The 27,948-nt window shown below is 41.7% G+C and overlaps 1 protein-coding gene across 1 annotated transcript in view; it reads right to left on the bottom strand.

Annotated features, from left to right (window-relative positions):
- L3MBTL4 (L3MBTL histone methyl-lysine binding protein 4) overlaps window positions 1-27,948 on the bottom strand; it is a 222,369-nt gene that overhangs the window by 29,154 nt on the left and 165,267 nt on the right. Inside the window, exon 14 of the mRNA XM_036322701.1 lies at window positions 21,029-21,131. Coding sequence (XP_036178594.1) covers window positions 21,029-21,131 — 103 coding nt within the window. The remainder of the gene's footprint in view (window positions 1-21,028; window positions 21,132-27,948) is intronic.

Below are 27,948 nucleotides of genomic sequence, written 5' to 3'. Positions count from 1 at the left end.
TTCCCTCCCTGCGCCTCTGAGCCTCCTTATTTATGGTATAGTGAGGCTTTCAAGGGACCGAGTCTGCGTCCGTGGAGAGACTTGAGGAAGGAAACTTAGTGGAGGTAAATCAGGATTTCTTTGTAGTTGACAACATGAAATCTCCTCAGTGGTATTATACACTGGTCTCTCTGGTGAACGTTCAATTTCTTTTTAGACCAGTGATGGGCCACTTTTTAAAGCGACACTTGATATGAAATAGGAAATTAACCTATGACTCCACTCTGGAAGGGGCTGCTCTTTCTAACAGTTTCTTTGGGGCTTCAAAGCACTCTGCCTGTTCACTTTGTTAGACTTAAAAAAATTGTTTAAATCTCCACTAACTCATTAAATTTTATCAGTTTGACAGTGAAATATTTATAAAAAGTGTTCTGATTTTTTGCAGACTTCAGCTCTATGCTTTCTACCCACACTTCTGCAAGGTTTACTTGTCTGTTTAGACCACAAAAAGTATTGGGGATTTTACTAGCTTAGCATCTAACCTAGTAAAATACGGTTTTACTTGTCCTTGTTTTAGCTTTCAAACTACATACTGAAGTTTATAGTTTGTGGAAAGTTATAAAAGTTATATATAGTTTTTAAATTATAAACTTTCTAGTATAGAATGTTACTAAAAGGAAATATGTCCTACTCCCACTGCAAACCATCACCATTTTCTCTATTTCCTTGTGGTTTTAATTTTCATACATGTGCAGGCCTCATTCAAGTGTGTCCATGTATGTAGATGGATTTAATCATTATCACACTCATTGTCATGAGACCTGAACTTCTCACTTCTAGGATGATTCCCAAATTTTTGGCACCAAAGACAGCCCCATGGGTGACAGAAGCGCTGACCTGCCTTCCCTGGCGGGAGCACCCTCTGCTGGCCTCACTCTCCCAGGTGTACTCTTGTCTCTGGAGGCCTATTCTGAGTGATTAAGCAATATTATTACACAGCCTGCTCTGAGCCATAGTCCTTCTAAGAACCAGTTACATAGCGTGGATTTCCTGGAAGACAAGTGCACACATGCCAACAGACAGGAGAGGCGGCAGCTCCCTCCCCTGAAGCCACAGCCCTCCTGGAAGCCCAGGAAACCCTGGGCCAGGGACCTCCACGCACAGAAGGCTTCGAACAACCACAGCTGTCCTGACCTTTCCACTGTCTTTAAAAACAAGAGAGATTTTCATCAGACTTACCTATGGCCTTTGAATATAGTCTTCTTTCATTTAGAGAAGGAGGAGGAGGAGGAGGAGGAGGAGGAGGAGGAGGAGGAGGAGGAGGAGGAGGCGGCAGCGGCGGCCAGGAGGCTTTCCTGGCCCTCAGTCACCTGTCCCCCATGGGTACCATGGCCACAGAATCTGTATTTGGGACAAGTCCTCAATGGCCTTGCACACAGTGAATGAAGGTGACCTGTTAGGCACTGGGCGGAGGGGCCAAGCACATCTCATTGTGAATATTTACTACCAGTAGGAAGAGATAATTCTAACTGCTCAGTGTTCACTAAGTCCTTTGAAGCCTGGGAAGGAGTGTCTCTGCTTCCAGTGGGGAAACTCTAATCCAATTTATGTCAGAGACCCTTATCCACGTTCAATCTGGTGATAGAGCAAATAAACGTTACAGTTAAACATAAGCCTGAAAAGAGTGAGGGGGAGAGCGAGGGAGGGGGAGAGGGAGAGGAAGAGGAGACATGGCTGATATCAATTCATCTGCATCACTCATATGTCTGCACTTACTTTGGAGAATAAGGAAAGCACGGGAGTGAGAAAATGCAGTGTTGTTGCAGCATATGAGCCTTTAGTACAGAACTACAGAGGGATAGGGTAATGTGTCCAGAAATGAGAAGAGGAAGGTGCTGGAAAGATGCCTAAGCGTATTTGTGTACGTTAATCCCCAGGTGCTCTCAGACTTTCCGGTCAATGACCTCTCTTTCTCCCTCATCCCCCTTCCCTGGCATTGAACAATAGCCAGATCCAAAAGTTAGCCAAACACAAAAGTTGTGGTTTCCAGCAGCAAGGAAAAGAAAGAGAAACTAAGAAAAGGGGCAAGCAGGAAGAGGAGGAACAGGAAAAAAGAATATATGAAAAGATGAAGCTAGAGAAGTAGAAAAGAAAAAAGAGAGAAAGCACTGCAAAGAAGTGAAAGAAGGTGAAAATTCAAATGCTAAAGGTTTCTTTTGGGGCTGAAGAAAATGCTCTAAAATCAACTGTGGTGATAGTTGCACAACTGCATTTACTGAAAACCATCGGTGAATTGCATGATGTGAATTCTAGCTCACTGAAGCTGTTATATTTAAAAAAGTAAACTCACATTTTAAAAATTGATATATTTTAATGCACATCAGCCTCCTGGCCAACTTTATGCATAGCAGACCTGCTCTGCTGAGGGCCTCCTTCAGGCCACAGAATCTCTTGCATGTTGAGGTTCCAGGGCAGATGGCTTTTACTGTCACTAGAAATGAAGAATCTGTAAGGAGAGGCAGAAAATGCAAAGGAGAGAGATATAGGGGACAAGAAACAGCCTGCTGCCAGGGTCAGCTGATTCCACTGCCTAGTGTTTGAACTAACGAGCATCAGCCCTTTCTTCTGAGTTTCTGAACACACTTTTAATTAGGGGAAATTGATAGTTAACTAGTAGAGATGCCCACTTGCTAAATAACATTAATATTCAAATTTCTGTACTACTGCATGCACACACACACACACAAGCACTAGTATGCAGCCTCATGTCACTGTCAAAACAGTCCTCTTTTATCTCTAAAATAATAATATAAACTTAAACCTGTTTTTAAAAAGGCACACTTCCAACCTTAAATTCTTTGATAACTGAGGGTCCTCTTTTTTTTTTCTGTAGTTAGTATGCCTTCCTATAAAGGTTTACTACGCTGGCAACTTCACATTACTAAGCTAGAAGAGTGAATGATCACGGCTTCAGAAGTATTTAGATTGAGTGCATCGCATTTTGGATCTGAACAGGAAGTACACAAATGGTGTGCACATTCTCTGATTATACATAAGCCTCTCCCTGCTGCGTCCTCTTCTCAGCTGTGTTCCACACAGACAGAGCTGGTGAATAACTCCTCTCCATACATGCAGAAATGTCCTTTTTGAAATCTCTAAGCCATATAGATTTCTGAATGAAATTGAGAAAACAATTCCTTTTTTTGGATGTTGAGCAGTACTTAAAATACAGTAAAATGTAAGTTAGATTAAAAATATGGCAAGTAGCCCTGGCTGGGTGGCTCAGTTAGTGGGAGAATTTTCTCCTACACCAAAAGGTTGTGGGTTCAATTCCCGATCAAGGCTAGGTTTCAGGTCCAATCCCTGGTCAGGGCACACACGGGAGGCAAACCAATCAACATTTCTCTTACATCATTGATGTTTCTTTTTTACTCCCTTCCTCTCTCTCTCCAAAAAATCAATGAAAACATATCCTGGGGTAATGATTAACAACAAAAATATGACAGGTGTGTACCCTCATTATTTGGAAACTTAAATAAGAATATAGTGTCTAGGACTTTATAGAGGTATTTATGATAAACAATGGTTTGGGGAAAGAATGTCTGTTCTCAATTGAATTCAAATTTAAATGAATGAAAAGTAATCTTTAAGATGCATGACTGACAAAATAGCTTCTTTTTGAGTGTTAGTACATTTAGAAGCAATCAAGTTATGCAGCAAATTAAGGGGAGAAAAGGTTCCCACTGTCTGAGAATGCACAAGGTAAGTAAGGAAGCTTTCCATAATGTTTATGCTCTGGGCTTGGTTAACTCCCTAGCACATCAGAAGAACACAGCCCAGATCATCTGTCCTTCATATTTAATTCAGTTTGTTTGCACACTGCATCTTTCACTCAGTGTTTCCCAAAAAGCAATTTCAGGAAAGATAAAATTATGAGAAAATACTTTTCAGAACGGGATGTGCTGATAACAAAACAAAGGATATGGATAGGACTCTTTGGAGAAATAAAAATTACTCTCCTGTTTTGTTCATGTCTAAGTATTATCTGATTAGTATCGAAGGTTAACATATTCATGCATGGAGATAGGAATTGCTTTCTGTTTTCAGAAACTGTGAGAGAAGAGAACAAAGACTCAAAAAAAAAGTATATTCAAGAGTCCAAAAAGCTATATTGTATAACCACAAAAACTGATGAAGCTTTGTTTCATTTAAAATAAAACTATGTGATTGAAGGGATGTGTGGGGAAAGAGCAAAAGAAAAGCAAGGATAATTAACTTTATTTATAAAACACATCACGTCCAAAGTGCTGAAAGAATTACAAATAACTAATTAATAGTGGCTCTCATGGGTTCCTTGGAGTCCTCCGATTGTTACTTTTTTATTTGGTAAATACAGACAAGAGGAATGTAAAAGGATTTCTCAAATATATTCATTGATTCACTTGTTCAAGAACACTAAGCCACTGCCTTCCTCAGTTTCACTCCTAGGCAATTTTCTCTTCCTGTCCTACTAATAATGGACAACTCAAAGACAACTTGAGTTACTGTCATAATTATTTTTTCAAAACTGGATATTTAAAGCCTGGATAAAAGTAAATGTGAAATGGGTGTTATAAATGGCCCCAATGTACACTTAAGCAAAGTGTGGGGGATCCAATGTAATCTGGAATACATAGACATCACTTCTACCAACTTGGAGATTAAAACCAAATTTTGAATGTGAATTCCTCCCTTTCTTTCTGCCCTCCCCTTCTTCCTTCCAAAAGTATTAACTGAACACCTACCATATGCCAGAAACTGTTCTAGGCATTGGAGATACTGCAGTGAACAATACACACACAGACGTGCACACCCACATACACACACACAAAAGTAAATATGTATTTCCAATGATGGCAAAGAAAGTAGTGGGGTGAGAGATGATGCTCATGTGTGTGGGTGTGGCCTCACTGAGGTCACTTTGAAAGAGGTGAGGGAACAAGCCAAGCCTTCCCTCTGCCCATAAGCTTCGTATCCCTCTCCCCCTTCTCCACACAGTGCATTCGCTGACTCCTCTCACCTTATAGTGTGAACATCACTTTCTCTGGGCAGCTTTCTGCAACTGTTCCACTGCAAACTAATCTCTCCCTCCGCTGAGACCCTAGGTACTCATTCATATACTTCATATACTCCCAACCTTATTAGACTACAAGCTCCTTGAGAATTTCTACACTCCTTTGATCACTTCTTGTGGCTTCTGTTATAGTCCTGGACACAGCAATACTAGTATTTCAACCAATGGCTCTGGAATAACTAATCAATCAATGCTATAGACTAAATGTGTGTATCCATCCCCACCCCATTCATATATTTCAATCTTAAATCCCTGAAGGATGGTATTAGGAGGTGAGACCTTTGGGAGATGCTTAGGTCATAAGAGTAGAGCCCTCAAGAGTGGGATTAATGCAACTGGCAAAAGCAAGCACATTGTATAGGGACACATGCACAACTGGCAGAACTGAGCAGATGGGATGGCCAGTTGCAGAACTTAATATAATTTGTATCATGCTGTGTTGTTTTGGTGTGTCTTCTTCAGTTAACATGATGTTGTGAGATTCTTGTAAATCATTGTGTGTGATGGTAGTTTTTTCATTTTCTCTGCTCTATGTTTTTCCTTTATATAGGTATTTTAAGAGTATGTTTAGGTCTTGTGGGGAAGATGCACTTTGAAAGGGAAATACTGACTAATAGACAATAGGTAACAAGGGTTGGGGTGCGGCTCAGAGACCAGCAGTGCACAGGAGAAGGGCTCCTCTGCTTTCTGGGAGGGAAAGAATTATGACCAGTTGGTTAATATTTTTTCAGTGAAGTAGGCGCTCTCTTCTTGGAGAAGAGAGCAGAAGAGGTGGTGTAGGGAAGGGAAAGGGACACAGAAATTATATGAAATAGCTACTGTTAGGGAAGTTCACGGACTTCTAAGAGACTGTTGCGCCTGAGCAGGGCCTGAATTTAAGTACCCAGAATGTCTGGGGGTAAAGGGCAGTGGGGACACACCACCTGGAACAGAATTCCTTCTGCAGCCACAGGCATCCTCAGTTTAATAGCAAGGGAGGGAGACAATACTTAGTGTAATGATGAGCTTAAACAAATATATAAAAACTCTGGCTCTGCTACTTACTGGTAGCCAGTAAGATGGCCAATCCTCCCAAACCAACCACAGTTTCCTCATCTATAAAACAGAGATAATATTTATTTTAAAACATTTGTTGTGATAATTATATAGAGCATCATATGTCAAAATCTTGGCATGCAGCAACAGAGACCCAATTTTGAAGTGTCATTAAAAAAAAGTTCTGAATGGAATAATAATAAAACCACAATGACATTGTTCAAAAGAATATTCTCCATGCCTACATCCTGGGCTAGCTGGAGAATGCTGAGTATACTCATAGGAAGAATGCCTAATATGCTGTATTAGGGACATAAGATGGGAAAGCTGGCCCTTACATTTACTATATCAGATGTGCTTAAAAGAGCATTAGTCAGCCACCAGCAGAGGCAGCCAAGGAAGACTACCAACCACAGGAGTGGGTGCACGGGCTCAGACCTGAATGCCAGATGAAATATCTGTCCTCTCAACCTCCCATCTGAGAGGCTATGAGGGCACATGCCAGGAAAGGTTGGAAAGGTTTAAGACTACAATGGGAGGGGCTTAGGTCACTTACTCAGCCTCATCTGTCACCCTTCATCCCCATCATCACCACCCACCTCCAAGCTCTAGGTATTTAAACTTAAGTGCAATCACACACACAGATGCAGGCATGCATGCACATACCACACTTATTTTGGGTCCTGGATACTCGCTCTTACTGGAGTATTCCTCCTTTCCCCTTTGCCTGGTTAAATCTTACTCATATTCTGCACTCAGGGAGGACAACCCCTTTTCTAGGAAACGCCTTGAAACTGGATCAAGAACCCACTCATACATAGTTTCCCAAACACACCATTCTCATGCCCTTTGATTAATATTATAGGTATTCATCTCCTTCCCTAGACTGTGAGCTTCTAGAAACAGGAGTAGATCTTATACCTAGCACAGCGCTGGGTATATAAAAGGCATTCAGGTCCTAACTGGTTTGGCTCAGTGGATAGAGCAGCCATGGGCAAACTACGGCCTGCGGGCCGGATCCAGCCCGTTTGAAATGAATAAAACTAAAAAAAGAAAAAGACCGTACCCTTTTATGTAATGATTTTTACTTTGAATTTATATTAGTTCACACAAACACTCCATCCATGCTTTTGTTCCGGCCCTCCGGTCCAGTTTAAGAACCCATTGTGGCCCTCGAGTCAAAAAGTTTGCCCACCCCTGGGATAGAGTGTCGGCCTGCAGACTGAAGGGTCCCGGGTTCGATTTCAGTCAAGGGCATGTACCTTGGTTGCGGGCACATCCCCAGTGGGGGGTGTGCAGGAGGCAGCTGATCGATGTTTCTCTTTCATCGATGTTTCTAACTCTCTATCCCTCTCCCTTCTTCTCTGTAAAAAAATCAATAAAATATATATTAAAAAAAATAAAATCCTATCTAATAAAAGAGTAATATGTAAATTGACCATCACTCCAACACACAAGATGGCCGCCTCCATGTGGTCAAAGATGGCTGGCAGGGGAGGAAATTGGGGGTGTTCAGGCCAGCAGGGGAGGACAGTTTGGGGGAACCAGGCCTGCAGGGGAGGGCAGTTGTGGGGGGACCCAGGTCTGCAGGGGAGGACAGTTGGGGATGACGAGGCCTGCAGGGGAGGGAAGTTGGGGGTGACCAGGCCTGCAGGGGAGGGAAGTTGGGGGAGGACCCAAGTCTGCAGGGGAGGGAAGTTAGGGGTGACTGGGCCAGCAGGGGAGGGAAGTTGGGGGTGATCAGGCAGGCAGGTGAGCAGTTAGGCGTCAGTCAGGCTGGCAGGGGAGTGGTTGGGGGGTGATTAAGCAGGCAGGCAGGCAAGTGGTTGGGAGCCAGCAGTCCTGGATTGTGAGAAGGATGTCCAACTGCCCGTTTAGGCCTGATCCCTTAAGAGGTCCCAGACTGGAGAGGGTGCAATCTGAGCTGAGGGACACACACACCCCTGTGCACGAATTTCATGCAGCAGGCCTCTAGTAAATAAAATAACAGGCATTCAGTAAATGCTTGTTCATGAAAGGATGAAAACTGTATGAAAAAAGAAAGAAACATAAGCCATCACAGCTGATATATTTTTGTTAATAACAAGTAATTATTTTAATTGAAGATGTAAATGAAAAATTTTAACTATTTTTAAGTCATAAATTTCTAGTGTTTTTCTTGAAGCTCCTACCTATCTCAGTCAGAAGAAACCCTAAGACACACAAAAATCTCATTAGCCCCTGATGGAGCCTTATTTTTTAACATTGCTAAGTAACAATAGAAGTAACTGATTACATGAACACCAAGTGCTTCATTTTTTTAGGGGTTTTCCACTCACCTTCCTGTATTATAGAAGAGCAGGACTCAATCATTGGTACAAATGTTCCCATCAGGATACACTTACACATTGAAATGTATACCTGGCATTTCCTAATGAGTCTGGCACAGTTTGTTTTGTTACCAGACAGCATCCTTCCCTTTAAAGCACCTCCTTTACAAGGCTGATCTGTGCCTGTTCTGGAGTCTGTATCTGTTCTGAGTGACAAGCAGCCAGCCCATCACCGAACTCCTACCAGTTACTAACAATATTAGTTATATGAAGTCACAGAAGGGAAAAGAAGAACATTGTTTCTTTTGCCCCCAGCAGCTTGCTTGATTTTTTTAGAAATATAACAGCTGAGGATACTGTGCTGAAATTCTTAGCACTTATATCTGTGAACAAAAATTAGGACCTGTTTGGAGCTACTGTCAAAAGGAACCATCAGTGCTGAAAGGGTAGGAGCGTGGAAACACTGACCATACACTGGTAGCAAATAGATGGTATGTGCAGCCACAGAGTCTCCTTGTACTCAGGATATAACACCAGTTTGCTGCTCAAAAAAACATCGTTCTTAGTTCTTTTAAAAATATTTTTTCCATGTTTGAATTACCAGCAAAGAATTCTTAGATAACATGTGGGTGGCAGGGATGAGAGAGACAGGCTTGTGTGTCTGCGGCTTACTGTTCAGGAAATACTCAAAGTAGTGGTACAGGCTATTTCATCCTTCTTTAGATTTTTATCTTCTACTAGAGGCCTGGTGCACAAAATTCATGCACTCGGTGGGGCAGGAGGAGAGGGTGTCCCTCAGCCTGGCCTGCGCCCTCTCACAGTCCAGGAGCACTCGGGGGATGCTGTTAGTTGGACATCCTTAGCGCTGCCCTGAAGGCAGGAGAGGCTCCCACCACCACTGCTGTGAGCCAGTTGTGAGCCCGGCTCAGGGTTTCTGGCCAAGCGGCGCTCCCTCTGTGGGAGCGCACGGACCACCAGGGGCAGCTCCTGTGTTGACTGTGAATTCGTGCACCTTGAAAGGAACTGTGGGCCAGGAGGCTGCAGTGGGCACAGGGGCAGGTCTTAGCACATCCTCTGTGCACCCCCTCCAACCCCTCCTGCCGCAGCCCCTGGTCCCCTGTCTGCCTGAAGCTCCACTCCTGCTGTGGCAGCTCCCACACCCTGATGGCGCCAGCCCTGCTTGCACCCCCTGAAGGTGCGGAGCAATTGGGGCTGGCACCAGCAGCAGGTGCGAGTGGCAGCTGCTTCCCCAATCTCCTCTCAGGAGCAGGGGGAGGCGGAGAAGCCCTGAGGGGCGATTGGGACCGGCAGCTGCCACTCACACCCGCTGATGGTGCCGAGCAATCGAAGCCGGCGCTGGGCATTGGCAGTGGGTGCCAGCAGTGGCTCTGGTGCCAGCAACGGGTGCAAGCGGGGCGGGCACCAGCAGCAGGTGCAAGTGCCTGGCGGAACTGTGGCACGTGGGAGCAAAGAATTTTCAGTAACCGCCACAGGCTCACATTGATGACAGCGATCAGTGCCCCACCTTGGTGTGGCACCCCTGCTCACCTGCTCCACCATTCCACCACAGTTGATGCCTACCATGTTCCACACATGCCCCTTGGTGGTCAGCGCACGTCATAGTGACCGGTTGTTCGGTTGTTCTGGTTGTTCCGCTTTTCGGTCTATTTCCATATTAGCCTTTTATTATATAGGATTTTACTACCAAGTTTAAATAGCACAGAAGCCAGGCCAAATACCACTTGACAGAAGACTGCATGCCTCTTTCATGTGTGTGGGAGGTGCATGAGCTTATTAATTCCAGAATAAAAACCATGGTTTTTCATGAGATATAAATTTTACTAAAAGGAATTTAAGGTCAGGTTTAATTATCCTAATATGCCTGTCTGAAAGACCTGCTGTCTCATAGAAGAAAAAGCCATATTTCTACCCAACATCAAGCGTTAAGTAAGCAAAAACAGGCCAAGAGCTGGAAAATGTAATCCCGAACACAAGGCCAAGAAGCAAGGGTTCTCATTCCTAATGCAGGGAAGTTGCATTGTTTTACTGTGTTCTGTTTGCTAATTTTTAATCCAAGATAGAGACCAGCAAAGCAGATAAAACCTAAGATGAGTACTGTGGACTATGAAACCCCAATGGGCTTAAAATAGCATAGGTGGGTTTTGAACCTCACTAAACTGTGTTGCTCTGAGACTATACTCACAGTAAGCCTTGGAAGCTGGTCAAGATGCCCAGGGGCTGGGTGTGGTCATTGGCAGCCTTTACACTGGATAAGTTTGATTCCCCTGGAAACAAATTTCTATGGAGAGGAAGAGATTGGAGGGCTTCCTTCTCGCCTGGTTTCATGTCAGACTGCTGCTGGGTTTACCAAACTGAGAGGGTCAATTTGTAGGAACTTATGAGTCATATTAGCTGGGAAGGCTACTTCCATTCCTTTTAACTTTTGCAACATGTTTTATTGAAGTAGACCTTACAGAATGCGGAGATCATAACTTGCTGTCACAAACTGAACACACTCTTATCACAAGCACCAAATCAAGAAACAGAATATTACCCCACAGCCTCTCCATTCCCTCTCCCAGTCACTCTCACAGGATAACCACAGTTTTTATAGTAATAAATTTTGCCTGATTTTGCACTTATATTAATAAAAATCATTAAGTATTATTTGTGTTTGGATCAAACATTTCAGTCAATGCTACATTTGTGAGCTTCATCCATCTTTGCATGTAGTGCCTGTTTCTTCTTGCTGTATAGCTAGCACCCATTGTATGAATATGACACAATTTATCCATTCACTGCTGATGGGCATTTTGGGTTATTATAAATGTGCTGCTATAAAAGTTCTGGTACATGCCTTTTAGTGGACTTATGCATACATTTCTGTTGGGCATTTAACTTGGAATGGAATTGCTCTATCTTTCTAAGTTAATTTAGGTGTGTACTATATAATTTATGCTTACTATATTCTACAAAAGGCCTCCAAGACTAAAATTCATTTTTTACCTACAGAATTATTGGTTCTCCATTCATACTTGAACCTTTTGCCACATATCCTATCTAATAAAAGAGAAACATTGTAATTGGCGTCCGACCGCTACCCTTCTCATTGGCTAATCAAGGCAATATGCAAATTAACTGTCAGCCAAGATGGCGGCCGGCAGCCAGGCAGCTTGAAACTAACATGAGGCTTGCTTGCTTCAGTGACGGAGGACTCCAACGTTCCCCGCCTGCCGCTGCAGACCTCTGAGCTGCAAGCAACTATGTAACAAACATAGAAGCTAAACAAAACCCCAGAAACCTGCCGGGCTTCAGCCAGCAGGATCGCAACATTGTAAGCAAAGGCCAGAAACCTACTTTCAGCAGCAGAGGCCTAAGAGCTGGAGCCAAGCCTCAAAGCTAAAGCTGGCCCAGAATAAAAAAGAAAAAGAAAAAAAGGAGCGGTTGGGAGCTTCAGTCACCCCCAGCCTGAAAACAGCCCTCAGCTCCTCACCCAGACTGGCCAGGCACCCCAGTGGGGACCCCCCACCCTGAAAGGTGTGTGACCAGCTGCAAACAGCCATCATCCCCTCACCCAGGCTGGCCAGGCACCCCAGTGGGGACCCCCACCCTGAAGGATGTGTGACCAGCTGCAAACAGCCATCATCCCCTCACCCAGGCTGGCCAGGCACCCCATTGGGGACCCCCACCCTGATCCAGGACACCCTTCAGGGCAAACCAGCTGGCACCCACCCATGCACCAGGCCTCTACCCTATATAGTAAAAGGGTAATATGCCTCCCAGCACCGGAATCAGCGGAGCCAGGAGGCCTCCCGGCACCGGGATCAGCATGACAGCGGGCAGCGCCCAAACCCCCTGATCGCCCTGCGGCTCTGTGTGTGACAGGGTGTGTTGCCCCAACCCCCTGATCGGGCCTGCTCTGTGTGTGACAGGGTACAGCGCCCCAACCCCCTGATCGGCCCTGCTCTGTGCATGACAGGGGGTGGCGCCGCAACCTCCCCATCGACCCTGCCTTGAGTGTAACATGGGATGGTGCCCCAACCCCCCAACAGGCCCTACCCTGGGCGTGACTGAGGGTGGAATCACAACCTCCCGATCGCCCTACTCTGTGTATGACAGGGGGCAGCGCCCCAACTCCCCAATCGGCCCTGCTCTGAGCCCGACCAGGGGCTGCACCTAGGGACTGGGCCTGCCTTCTGCCACCCGGGAGCAGGCCTAAGCCAGCAGGTCGTTATCTCCCGAGGGATCCCAGACTGCGAGAGGGCACAGGCCGGGCTGAGGGGCCCCCCTCCCCCCTGAGTGCACAAATTTTTGTGCACCGGGCCTCTAGTATTATTATAATAAGTCAATGGCATTGTGTCTATTTTAGTAATCAGCATGATCGTTTGCAGATACATGGTACCACATTTACTCTGCATTATTGCTCTGGAATTTGTAATGCAATTGTAAGAAATCCTGCACAGTTATAACTGAGGAATTTGGAAAACTCAGTAATAACAAGCTAGTTCTTATAAACAGGCAATGCACTGCGTCCATCTGGCCCCATATAAAGGCAGGCAAGTAAACAATAAGTATGACATATGTGGATACTGATTATAACAGCAGAAGTTGGAATATGATGCTGTATTATATCATCAAAATGGGAATAATCGAGACCAAGGGATAATAAGATCATCACACCTAACCTCATATTTTCATAACTAAAGCTTTTATTTCAGAGTTCTGATTTGTATGTTGTTTTTATATTACTTTATGTTTTAAATTTCACCCATTCCTCTACCTCCCTCCCCTTTGGCGATCAAAGCTTGTTCTCTATATCTGTTTGTTTTGTTTTGTGTTTTAGATTCTACATCTAACTGAAATCATATGGTTTTATCTTTCTCAGTCTGATTTATTTTACTTAGCATTATTTGTTAGTTTTTTATTGATAATTCATGTTTTATATGATGTACTTCAACAGCTCTACATACGAAAGTGGAAGCAGACATTTAGGTAGCTTATATCTCTGCTATTTTCTATAAAAAATTATGAGTACCTCCTACAGCTGTCTTTAAGAGTCCCTCTCGCTCTCCATCTCTCCATCTCTCTATTTTGGAGTTCTTTACAGTCTCCTAATCACCTGCTTGTCCAGCAGTAACAGGTTTGTATGTCATTTAGTATCAATTTCCCTTTTAACATATGTGCTTGCCAGTAGAAAAAAGAGTACCAGAGGAGTAACTACAAGACATTTACTTCAAAAGCAGTCACTTATTAGCTGTGCCATGATAAGAAGATACAATCTGCCCAAGACTTACTTTTTTTGATTCATAAAAAAAATTTAAAACTTACATTGTAGGGCTGTTCTATGTAATAATTAAGATAATGCATGTGAAAACATTCTGTAAGTGGTTAAATAATATGAAAATATAACATATTATGATTGTTATTATAATCTTGTAAAACAGACTCTTTCCAAAGGAAAAACATCATAAAATTTTGTATCAAACTTAGTATACCCTACTGTCTACCTGCAAGTAGTTTCTTAAAATTGTCACATACCGCTTAACAACAGGGATATATTCTGAGAAATGCATCATTAGGTGATTTCATCATTGTGTGAACACCATAGAGTATACTACACAAACCTAGATGAGATAGCCTAATACATGATATAGGTTCAACCTTATATAGGTAGAGCCTATTGATCCTAGGCCTCAAGACTGTAAAGGCTGTTACTCTGCAAAACAACATGAGATATAACCAAGCATAAGAAGGAATGATGCAATGAAAACACATAGTAAACATGAGATGAATGAAGTTGCTGACTGTATGACGCAGCATAATAAATACATAAACTGGTAACATACTTATTTAGTATTATTGTGAAGTGTTCTGTACTGTATATAATGGGAGCTGTTATTCTTTTACAGACTGGCAAGGCAGTAGCTTGGTTTGCACCAGCATGAACTTAGGCATTGTGCTATAACATTACAACTGCTTTGACGACACTTGGTGATAGGGATTTTTCAGCTCCATTACAACCTTATGTGACTGCTATCCTATATATACTCCTTTGCTGACTGAAATGTTTTTGTGACACATGACTATAAGTTGTATTATCAATATTATTCTTATTCACAAAAGGAAAACTGGCCCTGACTACATTATCTACTTGGTTTTAGACATCACTTTTTAACAATCATGTTTATTTAAAAATTTTAAAAACAAAGTCTCCATAATAACGATATACCTAAGCTTAGATTATAAATAAGAAAAAAACTATAGAGAGTGATAAACTTCCCAGGCTTAGGAATGTTACCTTTTGGGAAAAATAATCCATTTTAATTCACATTACTGAGTTTCCCTGGTTTTCAGATTAGCTAGCACAAATCCTTCAACAATTTTAGTAATGCCAGGAAATCACAACAAGTTAAATATGGAATTACAATTTTTTTTCAGTGTCTAGCAGATAATGGGAGAATTGTTAATATTGATTCTTGAGGTATTTTTAAGAAAGGGGTTATTCCAACCCAGTTCCTTCTACTAGCAACAGTTTTGCAATTATGGACCTTACATTTGAAATACAAAAAGTCACTTCTAACTAATATAGAATCTATAACATACAGACACAATGGTCATGAAACTTATCAACCAAATATTATCTCATTAATGTATCTAAAACAATTACAACACGAGGAGCTAATTGATATTTTATTATCTGACTAGAGGCCCGGTGCACGAGTTCGTGCGCTAGTGGGGTCCCTTGACCTGGCCTGTGGGATCGGGCTGAAACAAACCAGCTCTCCAACATTCCCTGAGGGGTCCTGGATTGTGAGAGGGTACAGGCCAGGACAAGGGACCTTGCCAGTGCACAATCGGGGCTGGGGAGGGACAAGGGAAGTTGGCCAGCCAGGGAGAAATCATTGGAGGGCTCCAGGGCATGTCTGGCCTGTCTCGCTCAGTCCTGATTGGCTGGACCCCACCAGCAAGCTAGCCTACCAGTCAGAGCATCTGCCCCCTGGTGGTCAGTGCATGTCATAGCAAGTGGTTGAGCGACCTTAGCATATCATTAGCATATTACACTTTGACTGGTTGAATGGATGACCGGACAACCAGACACTTAGCATATTAGGCTTTTATTATATAGGATTATACTCATGGCAAAAAAAAAATATATATATATATATAAAGCCTGAAAAATGAAACAGACCTAAAGCATATTATTTTGTAGTTGGAGTACAAGTGGTTTTTGTTTATTTTTGAGTACTTCAAACATTACCCAAAATGTTATTGATCATGGACTAATCTTGTAATATAATAGTACCAATTATAAAATAATTACATGGTAATATTTCTATTTTTTATGATAAGTTTTCTTCATTTATATTTTACTTTGATTTTGCTTTTTAAGGTGATTTAAAATTACATGATATCACCTCCGGTTAATTGCTATACACTGTTCTCACATCAAAGTAAACCAAAGCCATATATGCTTCCATCATAATAAGGTACAGCATATAGAGTCTTGGCAATTCTTGTAATTTGAAATTTTGTACTTAGGAAAACCCTTAGAATGTGTCGAAGAACAGAGTATCTTTGGAAATGAACACTTCAGTTGCTATAAAACTAAACATTCCATATGTAATCTTCCTTAAAGTTAGGAAAAAAAAAACCCAGAGAATTCTCATATAATTATTTCCAAGTTCAGTAAATCAGACATATACATTAACCTTCAAGAATTTTATAGTAATGGGTAGAAGTGATTTAAAGATCCATGGCTGATCTTCTCTGTTACTTCATCAAAGCGTTTACTAAACTCGGTAATAAATCATGTCATTTAGAGAATTAAATGTGTTATCTAAAGTCATATACTCTTTTTCTTTTTACTTATTGAAGTAAAAATACATCTGCAAGTTTATTTTTAAATTTCCACCCAGTTCAATTTCACTATGTGGTAACATAATGTCAAAGAAAATGACAGGCCAAGTGACAAAGGAATCAGATAAATGTGAACACATGCCATTAAGGAACTCTCTTGGCATGCTAAAAGTTTTAACTGAAAGTGACAATAAATTACGAAGTACCGTGATTGTAAAATGAAAACCCGGCCTTTAAAAATCCTTTCTACATAGTATTCAGTCATTATAAATTCATAAAATTTACAGAGCCAAACTAAACAAAACAGTCATTATGCAAAATTATTTTCTATGTATAGCAAGAAGAAGGTGTATAGGGGAACTCACTTAGAGATGCAATATGGCTCTAGTAGCAAAGGCATCTGGGAAATGTTGGACTCTTGTGTTTAACCTTCTGTGGCCTCAGGCTTCACTGACTACCCAGAAAACCAGAATGCAGTCCAAAGACAAAGGCCATGCCCCAGGAAGGAGATTAATGCATGTATACAGTGTGGATAACTCCCTGATGTTATCTGTTAACTTAGAAATGCATTGTTCTTTCTGGTGGTCTAAGCTACTACCCACCATATGTTTTTACTATTAACCCCTTATAAAAGAGATCCTGTGCTAGGAGGGGGTGGATTTATTCCAGGCGCTACCACTGGGAGTGAAGCTGCTTTGTTCGTAATTGTAAGCTCCTAATAAAGCTCCTATTAATTTGAATAAGGCTATGTGTCAGTTCTTTGGAATTGACCCTAAATTTAGACTTTTGGGGCTTTCCTCCAACAAGGTGCTATTATGCTCAGGTAGAAGGACTACAGAGAATTAGAAATAAAGTAATATGTTCTTAGCTGAATTATTATTTTCGGGTAAACAAAGTTTTAAAAATAAGTTAGAGAAAACATCGCAGATTGGAAATGTGAACTCATCCTTTCTCCTTGATAATAGATCCTCTGTCGTCCTACTAAAAAGTGAATAAATGAATGAAAGTGCATAAAGACAAGGCATGAAAGAAGAAATGATAGCAGATAAAATAATTTAACACAGTTTTGAAACTGGAAAATGGATAAGCTGTAAGTCAAGAGTCTGAAAGGAAGGATGCCATAAAGACATACCGGGGAAAAATTTGGAAGATCATCTCTGCTGAAAGGAGCTTACTCAGAAGAAGGGGCCCATCAATGGTGACTAGGGGCTCTTTGGTGTTGGCCAGACCCTTGCCTGACTACAATCCATGAAGCTCACTGACTGTCAGGCCCTAACATACCAGCTTTCTGGCACCTTACTCTCAAGAGTGAACACAAGCAAACACTGCCAAGATTTAGAAATGCCTTTCATATGGTAGAAGCAAGCTGGCCACCTAACCAAAAAACAAAAACACAAGTACCTGAAGAAAAGTCGATCCAGGGAGCAGGAAAACAAGAGCCTCAGAAATTGTCAGAGTTAAGAAAAGACCCACAATTCACCAAATAAGAACAGGATGCAATGAAAATCAAATCAGAGAATAAGGATTCACTCTCACAAACTGAAAAAAAAAATCATAGAACCATTAAAAATACCAATCAAGGGACTGGAAGACAAGGTTGAGGAAATCTTCCACAGAAGAGAACGAAAGATAAGGAATTTAAAGTGATGAGAGAAAATCCAAGTGTCAGTGCAAAAAAAGCAACAGAAAACATAAAAAGAGCATATTTAATAAATAATATAGAAACACTTCCCAGAAATAAAGGACATAAGTTTCCACATTGAATCAATGAATGAAGGCTCATTTCAGAACACAAGAAAGTTCTGAAAATATGTGACCGGTGAGATTGTTGTGGTAGGTAGACGAAGAATAATCCTTTTTGTGAATTGAAATCTGAAATGCCTTAAATATTCTGATGAAATTGTTTCCAGCTAGAATTCTATCCACAACTAAAAAAACTGTGGATCAGGAAAGATAAAAATGTATTTTGCTATACATACTTACCTCCCACAAATCCTATCCCAAAAAGCTAGGAAAAAATAAAGCAGTGAAAAGAAGACTCAGAATCCAAGAAACAAAGCATCTAACAGAAAGGAGGTAAAGGGAATTCCAGGAGGCAGGTAAGTCCTCATAAGATGGTTGTTTATCAAACCTGCAGAGAAACCAATTCAGAATGGGACACTAGGGGGCAAGGACAGGGCCCCAGGAGGATCACCTGCTTTGGGGAGATGTTGATTAGTGGACCATCAGGTATGTCCGACTGCAGCTGAGAAGGGCTTTAGAGGTGAGAGATAACTAAGCAGGAGTCTGAGCCTGCCCCAGAGCAGGGCTGAGATGGGTCAGAGTTCAGATGGAGGAGTTTGTGTTCCAAGGACAAAATGTGATTCAACCAGGGAGTGTTCTCTCAAAACCCACTGAGAAGCAGGAGGAGGGAGGAGGAAACACTATCCTTGAGGAAAGGCTACTCCCAAGGATGACAGGAGCTAGGTCTAGGAAGTCAAGAGCCTACGGGAGTTCCACAGGCCTCTTACTTACCCTCCAGGAGCCCTGCTTTATCACAACAAATGCTAGGGCAGGAGAAGAGCCATGACCCAATCACAGAGGTGGCACCTCTAGCAGCCCTGTGAATCGTGAGAGTGGAGATAGAATACCTTGTGCCTTCTAGTTCCCTTAAAATGTCCCATTCTTCTCACTATCACATTTGTTCAGCACAGTATTTCATTCTTTTATAAGTGTCATAGAATGCCTTGATTTAAACTCTTCTTTCTTTTTACATTCTAGTTTCTTCAGAAGTTATGAGGTCAACCATGAAAAGCTACTTGGTCAAAAAAATAATGTCATATATTATCAATACTATTCATAATTAGATATTACAAGTAGGAACAATCAGGCCTCATACTAGATGAGAAAAGTTCAGGGAAGCTGTGGGAATAAAGTGGAAATGTCCATTGTGACTTTGTTCACAATGTTTTCAGAATCCAAGCAGGGAAAGGAGAATGAGCTACACATGAGAACAGTGTGGGAGGCAAGTCAGCTGTGATGAAGTGGAAGAGGCCTTGAGTAAGCTCCTTTGGCAATCTTTAGGAGCTGTCCAGGGTGGTATTTGTTATTCCAGCCCCAGAGATACAGGAGTAAACTCCAGAGAGTGCTAATGGACAGGCCAACTGCAACATGATGGTCTGGCTAACTTTGAGGATATTGATTCAAGTTGTGAAGAGGCACTAAGATGGCCAGATGTTTCATCTGGAAAAACATGCACTCAAAAATCTACCATGAGAAGGCAGAACATGGTAAACTCTCTTAGGGAACTTCATCTGCTGTCCAGTATGGCAGCCACTAGCCATACGTGGTCATTGAGCACGTGAAATGTGCTAAGTGAGGAACTAAATTTTAATTTTATTTAGTTTTAATTATTGTTTAAACAGACACATGTGACTAGTGACTATCATATTGGACTTTGCAGTTCTAGATTTAAAAACAAAACAAAGACACACACACAAAATAAAAGCCTGAGGAATGTTATTTGTAGCCACATACCCCATAGTGGTCTGGAAAGTGGTCCAATCAAGTCCAGCAGGGTACTCACCTAATATAGACCACCCTCCCAATGATGTGATCACTTCTCTCTTTTCCATCCTCTACATGTCCTTTACTCACTCTCCTCCTTCCCTCATAAAACACTATAGCATCTCTACCAGGTCTATCTCACTCTCATCCATGACTCCTACACATCTAAACAAGTAACGAAGGTATCTGTAGATATTCAGTTTATTTGTTATGGATACTATATGATATTCTTCTTTTTAAATGCTAATATTACATTTACATATATAACATTCACATAGGCTCTTTGGGAGTGTTTACCATTATTTCTTACACGAATACTTGTTTTGATTTGTTTAGAACTGTTTCAAACACAGGTTTTCGGAACTGCAACCACCTCATCAAACAAGGACTTCTATTTGTTGTATATCTGTTATTCAAACACATGTTTTCTTGCTTCACATATTATATGATTTATTCTTTTCTTTTTATACTTCTCTATATTTTCTTAGGCAAGATATCTGTTTGCTGGACAAATTAGATGTCAGCTCTGTTCAGTTTTAATTTAGATATTCTGTATCTAGGTAATTCATCTATCCATCATTTTACCAATTGATGGGGACAAAACAGGCAGTAAGAGCTTATATACATTTATTTTTATGTATTTTTCATTATAAGCACCATATTTTCCATACTCTTATCACACATTTAAAGCACAGGTATATTCTGCAACATAACTCCACATTTATTACTTTCTATTCTAGCAAAGAATTATCTCATCTCCAAATGCATAAAAAAAATAGAGAAAAATAAATAGGGGCAAGGTGAGAACAAGAGGGGAAAAGACAAGAGGTTCTGGAATTTCTCTAAAGAAAGCAAGACACAGCAGCTGTTTGAAGAAAATTCAGGACTGGGGTGGGACCCAGATGGTAAGTATATCCTATGGAGGGTGTGCTTAAGGAATCAGTTAGAGAGCAGAGGCACTGGGAAATGATGTGGGTCTGGGCAAGACCTCGGGGGTCCAGCAGGCTCTGGGAAGGCAGAGGTGAGCAGACAGTAAGAAATGTCAAAGAAGGGCTTTAGGCACAGAGAAGGCAGTATGATAGGGAGATGTCTGGCTTCACACGAGTCATTGATGATGCTACCAAAAGCTGATAGCCTGCATAATGTTTTAATTCATCTCTGAAAAAATTTAAAGAAGAAAATATTTTACCTGTGATGTCCTGAATACCGTGGGCCCCGGATATGGCCTATTCCTCGGCAGCCTGGAGTAGGACAGACAGCTTGGCTTGGCAGGATTTTCACATCGTTTGCTCCTTCAGGAAGTAAAAGAAACACCCTTAGCAAAGAAGAACTGGAAAGACTAAAATATGTAAATGATATTCATTGAGACTTTATAAATTAAAAACATGTATTGGGTACTTGTGATGTTTTATAAAATGATTGAGCAGAAAATATCATTGCTGTAATAGATAACACTAAAAGCAACTAATATCAGAGGCAGAGCAAAATAAATAAACACTGAAGAAATTATTTTTTTAAAAAAACAGTGTGAGAATATTCATTATCTCTTTCAGAGAATAGTACTGGCAAAAGCAATACAGCCATGAGGTGAGAATGTGAGGGGGTGACGTCTAGTTTGTGGTTTCCCATTATACTACTCCCACTGACCACAGCAAGGCACCCCCAAATGCTAGACAGAAACAGGGTGAGCAATTGTTCATGCCAAAGACAGCGAACCAAGGGGGCCCTACATGTGCTTCCTCAATCAGTTGTCACAGCTATCTGAAGAACTGCCTGACCCATACCACACACACACTATGCACACCGCCCACACCACACACCACACACACCACAACCACACACCACACACACATAACATACCACATCCAAAACACCACACCATACACACCACACACACCACACTATACTATATATAACCACTTCAGAAATGAAGTCTGTCAAGCACAAGAAACAATCTCTAAAGATTACCAGGATTTAACCCCCTTGCTCTGTTCTGAGACTTTCCTCAGTCTGCTCTCTCTCATTTTCCCTCTCTCCAACACAGATATCAGCTCCTAGAATGCTCTACCCCCTACTGTCAGACATCTGGGTTTCACTTCCCTGACAGTTCCACATTCTCCTTCTCTCTCCTCAGCTCTCATACTTCCACTTCCTGTGCAAGCTCCCCATTTCCTGTCCTCATTTCACGGTTTTCTCTATTCCCACTCTAACTCTGTCTTGCTGCTGCCTAAAGAGAGTACATTCTGAGCTTTCTTCCAGAGAAAATGTTCACTTTCTCAGGCCCATGTGTCTCAGAATCGGCAGGGAAGCCAGGGCCCCCCTCTCCTCCCAGCATCTCTTCTGAACCACATTTCTTTCATGTTCTTCAATACTCCAGTTCTTCTAAGGCTGACTCCATGGGGCTCCCTCACCACTGGCCCTCTCATTGCTCACACCTGTCTGCCTGCCAGCCATGCCACTCAGAGAAGACTGCAGCCCTCACTCACTGTGTTCCATTCTGTCCCAGCTCCAGCAATACCGAGGCATCTCAATATGCACAGTCATAGCGTCTAATCTGCTGTTCTCACAGATCATTAACCAACTCATCTCCAGTGGCTTCTTCCCTGAATCCATCTGGGCCAAACACAAGGAAAACCCTCTGGATCTTGTCAGCACTAAAATGACACTGCATCTAAAATCACTAAGCAAACAGTCCATCTAACTACAAAATCTTATCCGTCCAGATTGCTTGCTCAGGTATCCCACCCAATTCCTGATGATGTTTTCAACATCACTAGAATTCCCAGGCCACTAATTTCTCTTCTTTTTCCCACCATCAGTCATCAATCCCCACTGACCGTAACTCCCTTCCCTCATCTTAGATTCTATCAACCAGTATTTGACCCTCTATTGCAAATAACTTAAATTCCCTTCCCTCTCTGACCTTATCACAAGTGCCTGGGGGGTGGGAGAAGCCAACCATGGATCAAATGTACTATCCTGCTGCTCTGTGTTTTGTGCAACTAAGTTCTCCTGGCAAAAAATTACACAACAGTGCAGACTGTTACCAAAACTACTTCCTCTCTTCAATACCACATGGACTCCTCTAAACTCTCTAAACCTTCCACCAACCTCCACCCTTCAGCTGTCAGTAGCTGAGTTTGCCTGCTACTTCACTGAGACACCAGGAGATCGCCCTCCTGTGCACCATCTTCCTCCTTCCTTCCCATCACAATGTAGGAACAATTCCCTCTCCAATCACCATTTATGTTGAGTCATAGCTACCTCATTCTCCAGATTTTTAGGTGATTGGATATTCTAATCACTCCTGGACTTTTGAATCCTTTCTACGAACATTTAAACCTACTCCAGTTTCTCCAACCACAAAAAGAAATGAAGACAAAAACAGAAAACAAAAGCTTAAAACTCTACTTGGCACCCATATTTCCTGTTACTGTTGTTCACTCTTTCCCCCTTCATAGACAAATTTCTCAGAGAAGTTATCTTTATTTCTTCACATCTTGCTTCTCAAATCACATCATTCTATCTTCTGAGGTGAGTAATGACCTTTATGTATTAAGCCCAACATACACTGCAGAGTATGCATTACACTAGATGTCTTGGTACTATTAATCACTGTCTCCTTCTTGAATTGTTACTGTCCACTGGCTTTGGTGACATCATACTCTGACAATTTCCCTTTGCCAGCTTTCCTTCCTCTAGTTAACCTTAAAATGTCACAGAGCACCACATTTTGTTCTTGGGCTATCCATTTCAACACTCCATTTATCAACTGTGCTACACATGCTCATAGACGATAGCCCCGACATTCTTTATGTTCCAGACCAATACTTCTAACTCCATACATTCAACTCCAATGCACCTCCACTGGGATCTCTCAAAGGCATTTCAAAGTCAACATGTTCAAACTGAAGTCATCATCTTGTCCCCCAACCTTCTTTTCTGCTAGAGCTGCTCATTCCAATAAATCACGTCACACACCATTCCAGAAACCTGAAATAATTCTTGACATCTCTTCTCTTTCATTTCACTCTGCCTCAACTTCCAATCGATTCTCAATCTCTTACATATTTATTTAGCCAGCCAATTTTTCTTCATCACTACTGTGACTGGCCTAATCCAAGTCATCATCATCTCCTTGGAGCATTTCTGTAGCCATTCTTGACTCAGTCCAACCTATTCTACTTACAACCAGAGTGCCATTTTCAAAACATAAGTCTAATCTAAGCAATAGATTCTTATTGATGTTTGGATTACATCCAAAATCCACATCCTGGTCTACCTGATCTGATTCCTATATACCTCTTCCGCTATATCTCACTTGATTTTCAGCATCCAAACTGGTCTCTTCCTGCTCCTTAACCTACCAGGTTCTTCCACAATGGAGAGCATGTGCATGTTGGGATGACCTTCCTATTTCTAAGCCTAGATAACTCCCATTTATATTTCAGATCACAGCTATATTTCACTTCCTCAGGCTGCCTTCCCTAGAGTATGTTAGGTTCCCATTTCATATAACATTTACCAAAATACAAATTGAATGTTTATTTGTTTAATGTTTATCTCTTTATTAGACTATGAGCTGCATGCCTATGTATATTTCATTCTTACGTGACCAGTACTCCTAGACTGACACAGAGTTGGTGGACACATAGTTGGTGCTCCATAAATGCTTATTAAATAAACAGATGAATATCCCACAGTCCTTCCCTCAAGATGCTCTTGGGTAAGAAAAGATTATTACACAAAAGCAAAACAAAACAGAAATTTGGCCCTGGCCAGGTAGCTCAGTTGGTTGGAGTGTCATCCTGTACACCAAAAAGTTGCAGGTTCAATTCCTGGTCAGGGCACACACCTAGGTTGAGGATTTGCTCCTTAGTCGCAACTCGTGGGAGGCAATCAATCGATGTTTCTCTTTAACATTGATGTTTCTCTCTCTTTCTTTCTCAATCAATCAATAAAAACATATCCTAGGGTGAGGATTAAAAAACAACAACCCAGACATTTGCATTACAGTTTGATTATGTTGTACAAAAATATTGACTGAAGCTGGGTCCCAATATGTGGTGATATCAAAATAAATATTTATACTTCATATAAATTTTTATTAAATTTATCAAAAAATAAGAAAGTATGTTTCTCACACTTGCGCTTGCACAACTTCACAAAATACCTTGAGAGAAAAAATAGAAAGAAATAAGACCTCCCAATTCAAAGGTGGCTTTTGGAAATGTTTAAAAAATACCCCAACAATTTTTAAACAACTCGAGGGAACTGAAGTTTAAAAAGTGTAAACAAGTCCCTTAAGTAAGACGTATTCTTATGTTAGTCAGCAAATAAAAGGATCTATGAGAAAATAAAGGGACACAAGATATAAGAGACTGTTCTCCTAACTGTACCTCACAATATACTACCAAGGCCACTGTCACAAAGGCCTGGAATATTAACCCATATACCATCTAGCAGCCAGCCCAGGTGTCACTCTGTGTGGATAATACTACAGGAAATTCTCAATGCTTTTTAGCATTTTTTCAGGACCATTTTAATGCACTTGATTAAATTAAGATTTAAAGGGATCTTTTAAATATTTAACACTCATGGCTGTCATAATTCTCTCCTTGTTAGATCTGTAAGGAGAGTATGACCTCAGCTATTGGGAGAATAAGTAATATATTAAGAATTACAGCAAGGGAACACAACAAAAGAGTTAAGAAAAACATGCAATAAAAATGCACAGACTCAAACAATTTCCTTGGTAAATTCTGTATGATGCTTAATGTGTTAACTCAAGGATGAATAAGACAGAGAGCCATCTGCAGGAAAAGAAACCTGTACATTCTACAAACCTTCATATTATTTCCTCTAGAATAAAGGGAGCCTATAATAAAACTAATTTCTATCCTAGGTCCCCAGAAAAGTAACTGCATTTTCACCAAGAATATCTTATTTGTAACTTGGATATTTAGAGAATTAGGTCTCTAGAAAAAATGTTCTCCACTTGAAATCACTCCTTCAGAGAGATTGTCCCTAAACATATTGCCCGTTCTTGCCTTCCTTTTACCACCTTAATAGAAATTATTTTCCTAGTTTATCTGTTTATTACATGTCTCCCTTCACTAAAGTAAGGGCATCGACCTTATCTAACTTGTTTACCATTGTATCCCAGCCCCTGCTACAGCAGCGACTAGCACAAAAGAGATATGGACTAAGTATATTCTAAGATTGAATAAAGAATCATGAAGACAACAATTAACATCTGTAGTCATTATTTTGGTATATCTTGACCAGAACGCTGTGAGATAATAACCACTTGATCCTCATTTTAGAGCTTAGCGTGCCTAAAATCAATCTGGTTCTCTACATCTAAATATTATTCGCTACTCGCTGTATCAAGCAGTTGAATAACTTCTTATTTATTCCAGTTATTTCATAAAAAGTTTACTCAAGCAGGAGTTGATATAATTGCAGATAGTGATAACTGTCATGCTAACATAATAAATGCCAAACAGTATTCCAGGTGCCAAGACAACAAAGAAATGGAAAATATGCTTGTAAACTGGAAATTATCTGAGTAATGAATAATGCTTCACACTAACAGGACACTCACTGTAGCAAAAGGTCCTTGTGGATCCTCCTTCCCATAGAACTGCACGGTTGCCAGGAGCACCAGGACAGACACTGTAGTTGTCCACCAACATCCACTCCCTCCTTTCTTGCTGACTGAACCATGACTTGGTTTAGGGCAGCGATATGCCTTACTAAAAGTGTTAGCCTTCCCAGCCTCTCTCATCCAGACTTGGTCATATGACACTGTCCTGAGCAATAAGATCTCAGGAAAAGGCAAGGTGAAGAAGTCTATAAAGGCTCTTCTTTCCTAAAGATGACACTCTGTCCACTCTCTGCTGAAAAAGCATGCAGTTCAACCTGATTCATTTAGGAGGTGTTTTAGAGACAAACTAGAGGCCCAGTGCATGAAAATGTGTGCACTCGGGGGGATCCCTCAGCCTGGCCTGCACCCTCTCACAATCCAGGACCCCTCGGGTAGGGCCCCTAGGCCTGGCCTGAGATCAGGGCCTATCGGGCTTTCCTTCCCCTGGCGGCAGGCAGCTGGCCCCACCCCCGCCTCTACCACTGCTTGCCATCTGTGCAGCACTGCCCCCCCCCCCGCCCCCCTGCCACCAGTGGCCTCCCTCTGTAGGTGAGAAGCATGGGGTGCAATGGCTTGGCTGGCCTGGGCCTTTCTCTGCGGGGCGATTGCTAGCTGGCAGCACACCTGCCACAGAGTCACGGTAGGTGGCCTGGGCCTCCCTCTTTCTTTGCTGGGGGCAGGGCCAGCCTGGTGAGGGGCCATCTGCCTACCTGATTGCCCGTCCCTAACTGCTGGCCTGCCTACCTGATCACCCCTAACCATTCTGCCTGCCTGATCACCCCTAACCACTTGCTTGGGGGCAGGGCCAGCCCTCTGAGGGGCCATGGTGGTTCTGGTCTTTGGTCATTCTAGTCATTATGCTTATGGTGGCTGGCATTTTATTATATAGGATGGCATTAGCATGGGTGATAATATCCACTAGAGCAGTGGTTCTCAACCTTCTGGCCCTTTAAATACAGTTCCTCATGTTGTGACCCAACCATAAAATTATTTTCGTTGCTACTTCATAACTGTAATGTTGCTACTGTTATGAATCGTAATGTAAATATCTGATATGCAGGATGGTCTTAGGTGATCCCTGTGAAAGAGTTGTTTGACTGACAAAGGGGTCGCGACCCACAGGTTGAGAACTGCTGCAGAGGATGTAACAGAAAAGTGGAACAGATTTAAATTTCACTGATAACAGACAAGTTAAAATACTTTACTTACTATTATTATCTAAATAAATTAGCCACTGAGGGTTATTCATTCATTTAAGGAGATATTAAGTGCCTGCTACATACCAGACAGTATTCCAGGTGCTAGGAATAAGGCAGTATACCCTACAGAAAGGCCTGACCCTTTGGAGCTTACCTTCTGTTGCCAAAGACAGAATCAACAATCAAATGGCTGGAGCGACATGGACAATGGATAGGGTGCAAGAGATCAGACAAGCCAGAGCAAAAGGGTCTGCGTTATAT

This window comes from Myotis myotis, unplaced genomic scaffold, assembly GCF_014108235.1.
Source record: "Myotis myotis isolate mMyoMyo1 unplaced genomic scaffold, mMyoMyo1.p scaffold_m19_p_9, whole genome shotgun sequence".
In the NCBI taxonomy this organism is placed as follows: domain Eukaryota; kingdom Metazoa; phylum Chordata; class Mammalia; order Chiroptera; family Vespertilionidae; genus Myotis; species Myotis myotis.
Note: the sequence above shows the minus strand (reverse complement) of the source record. Positions and strands in the feature narration are given on the sequence as shown.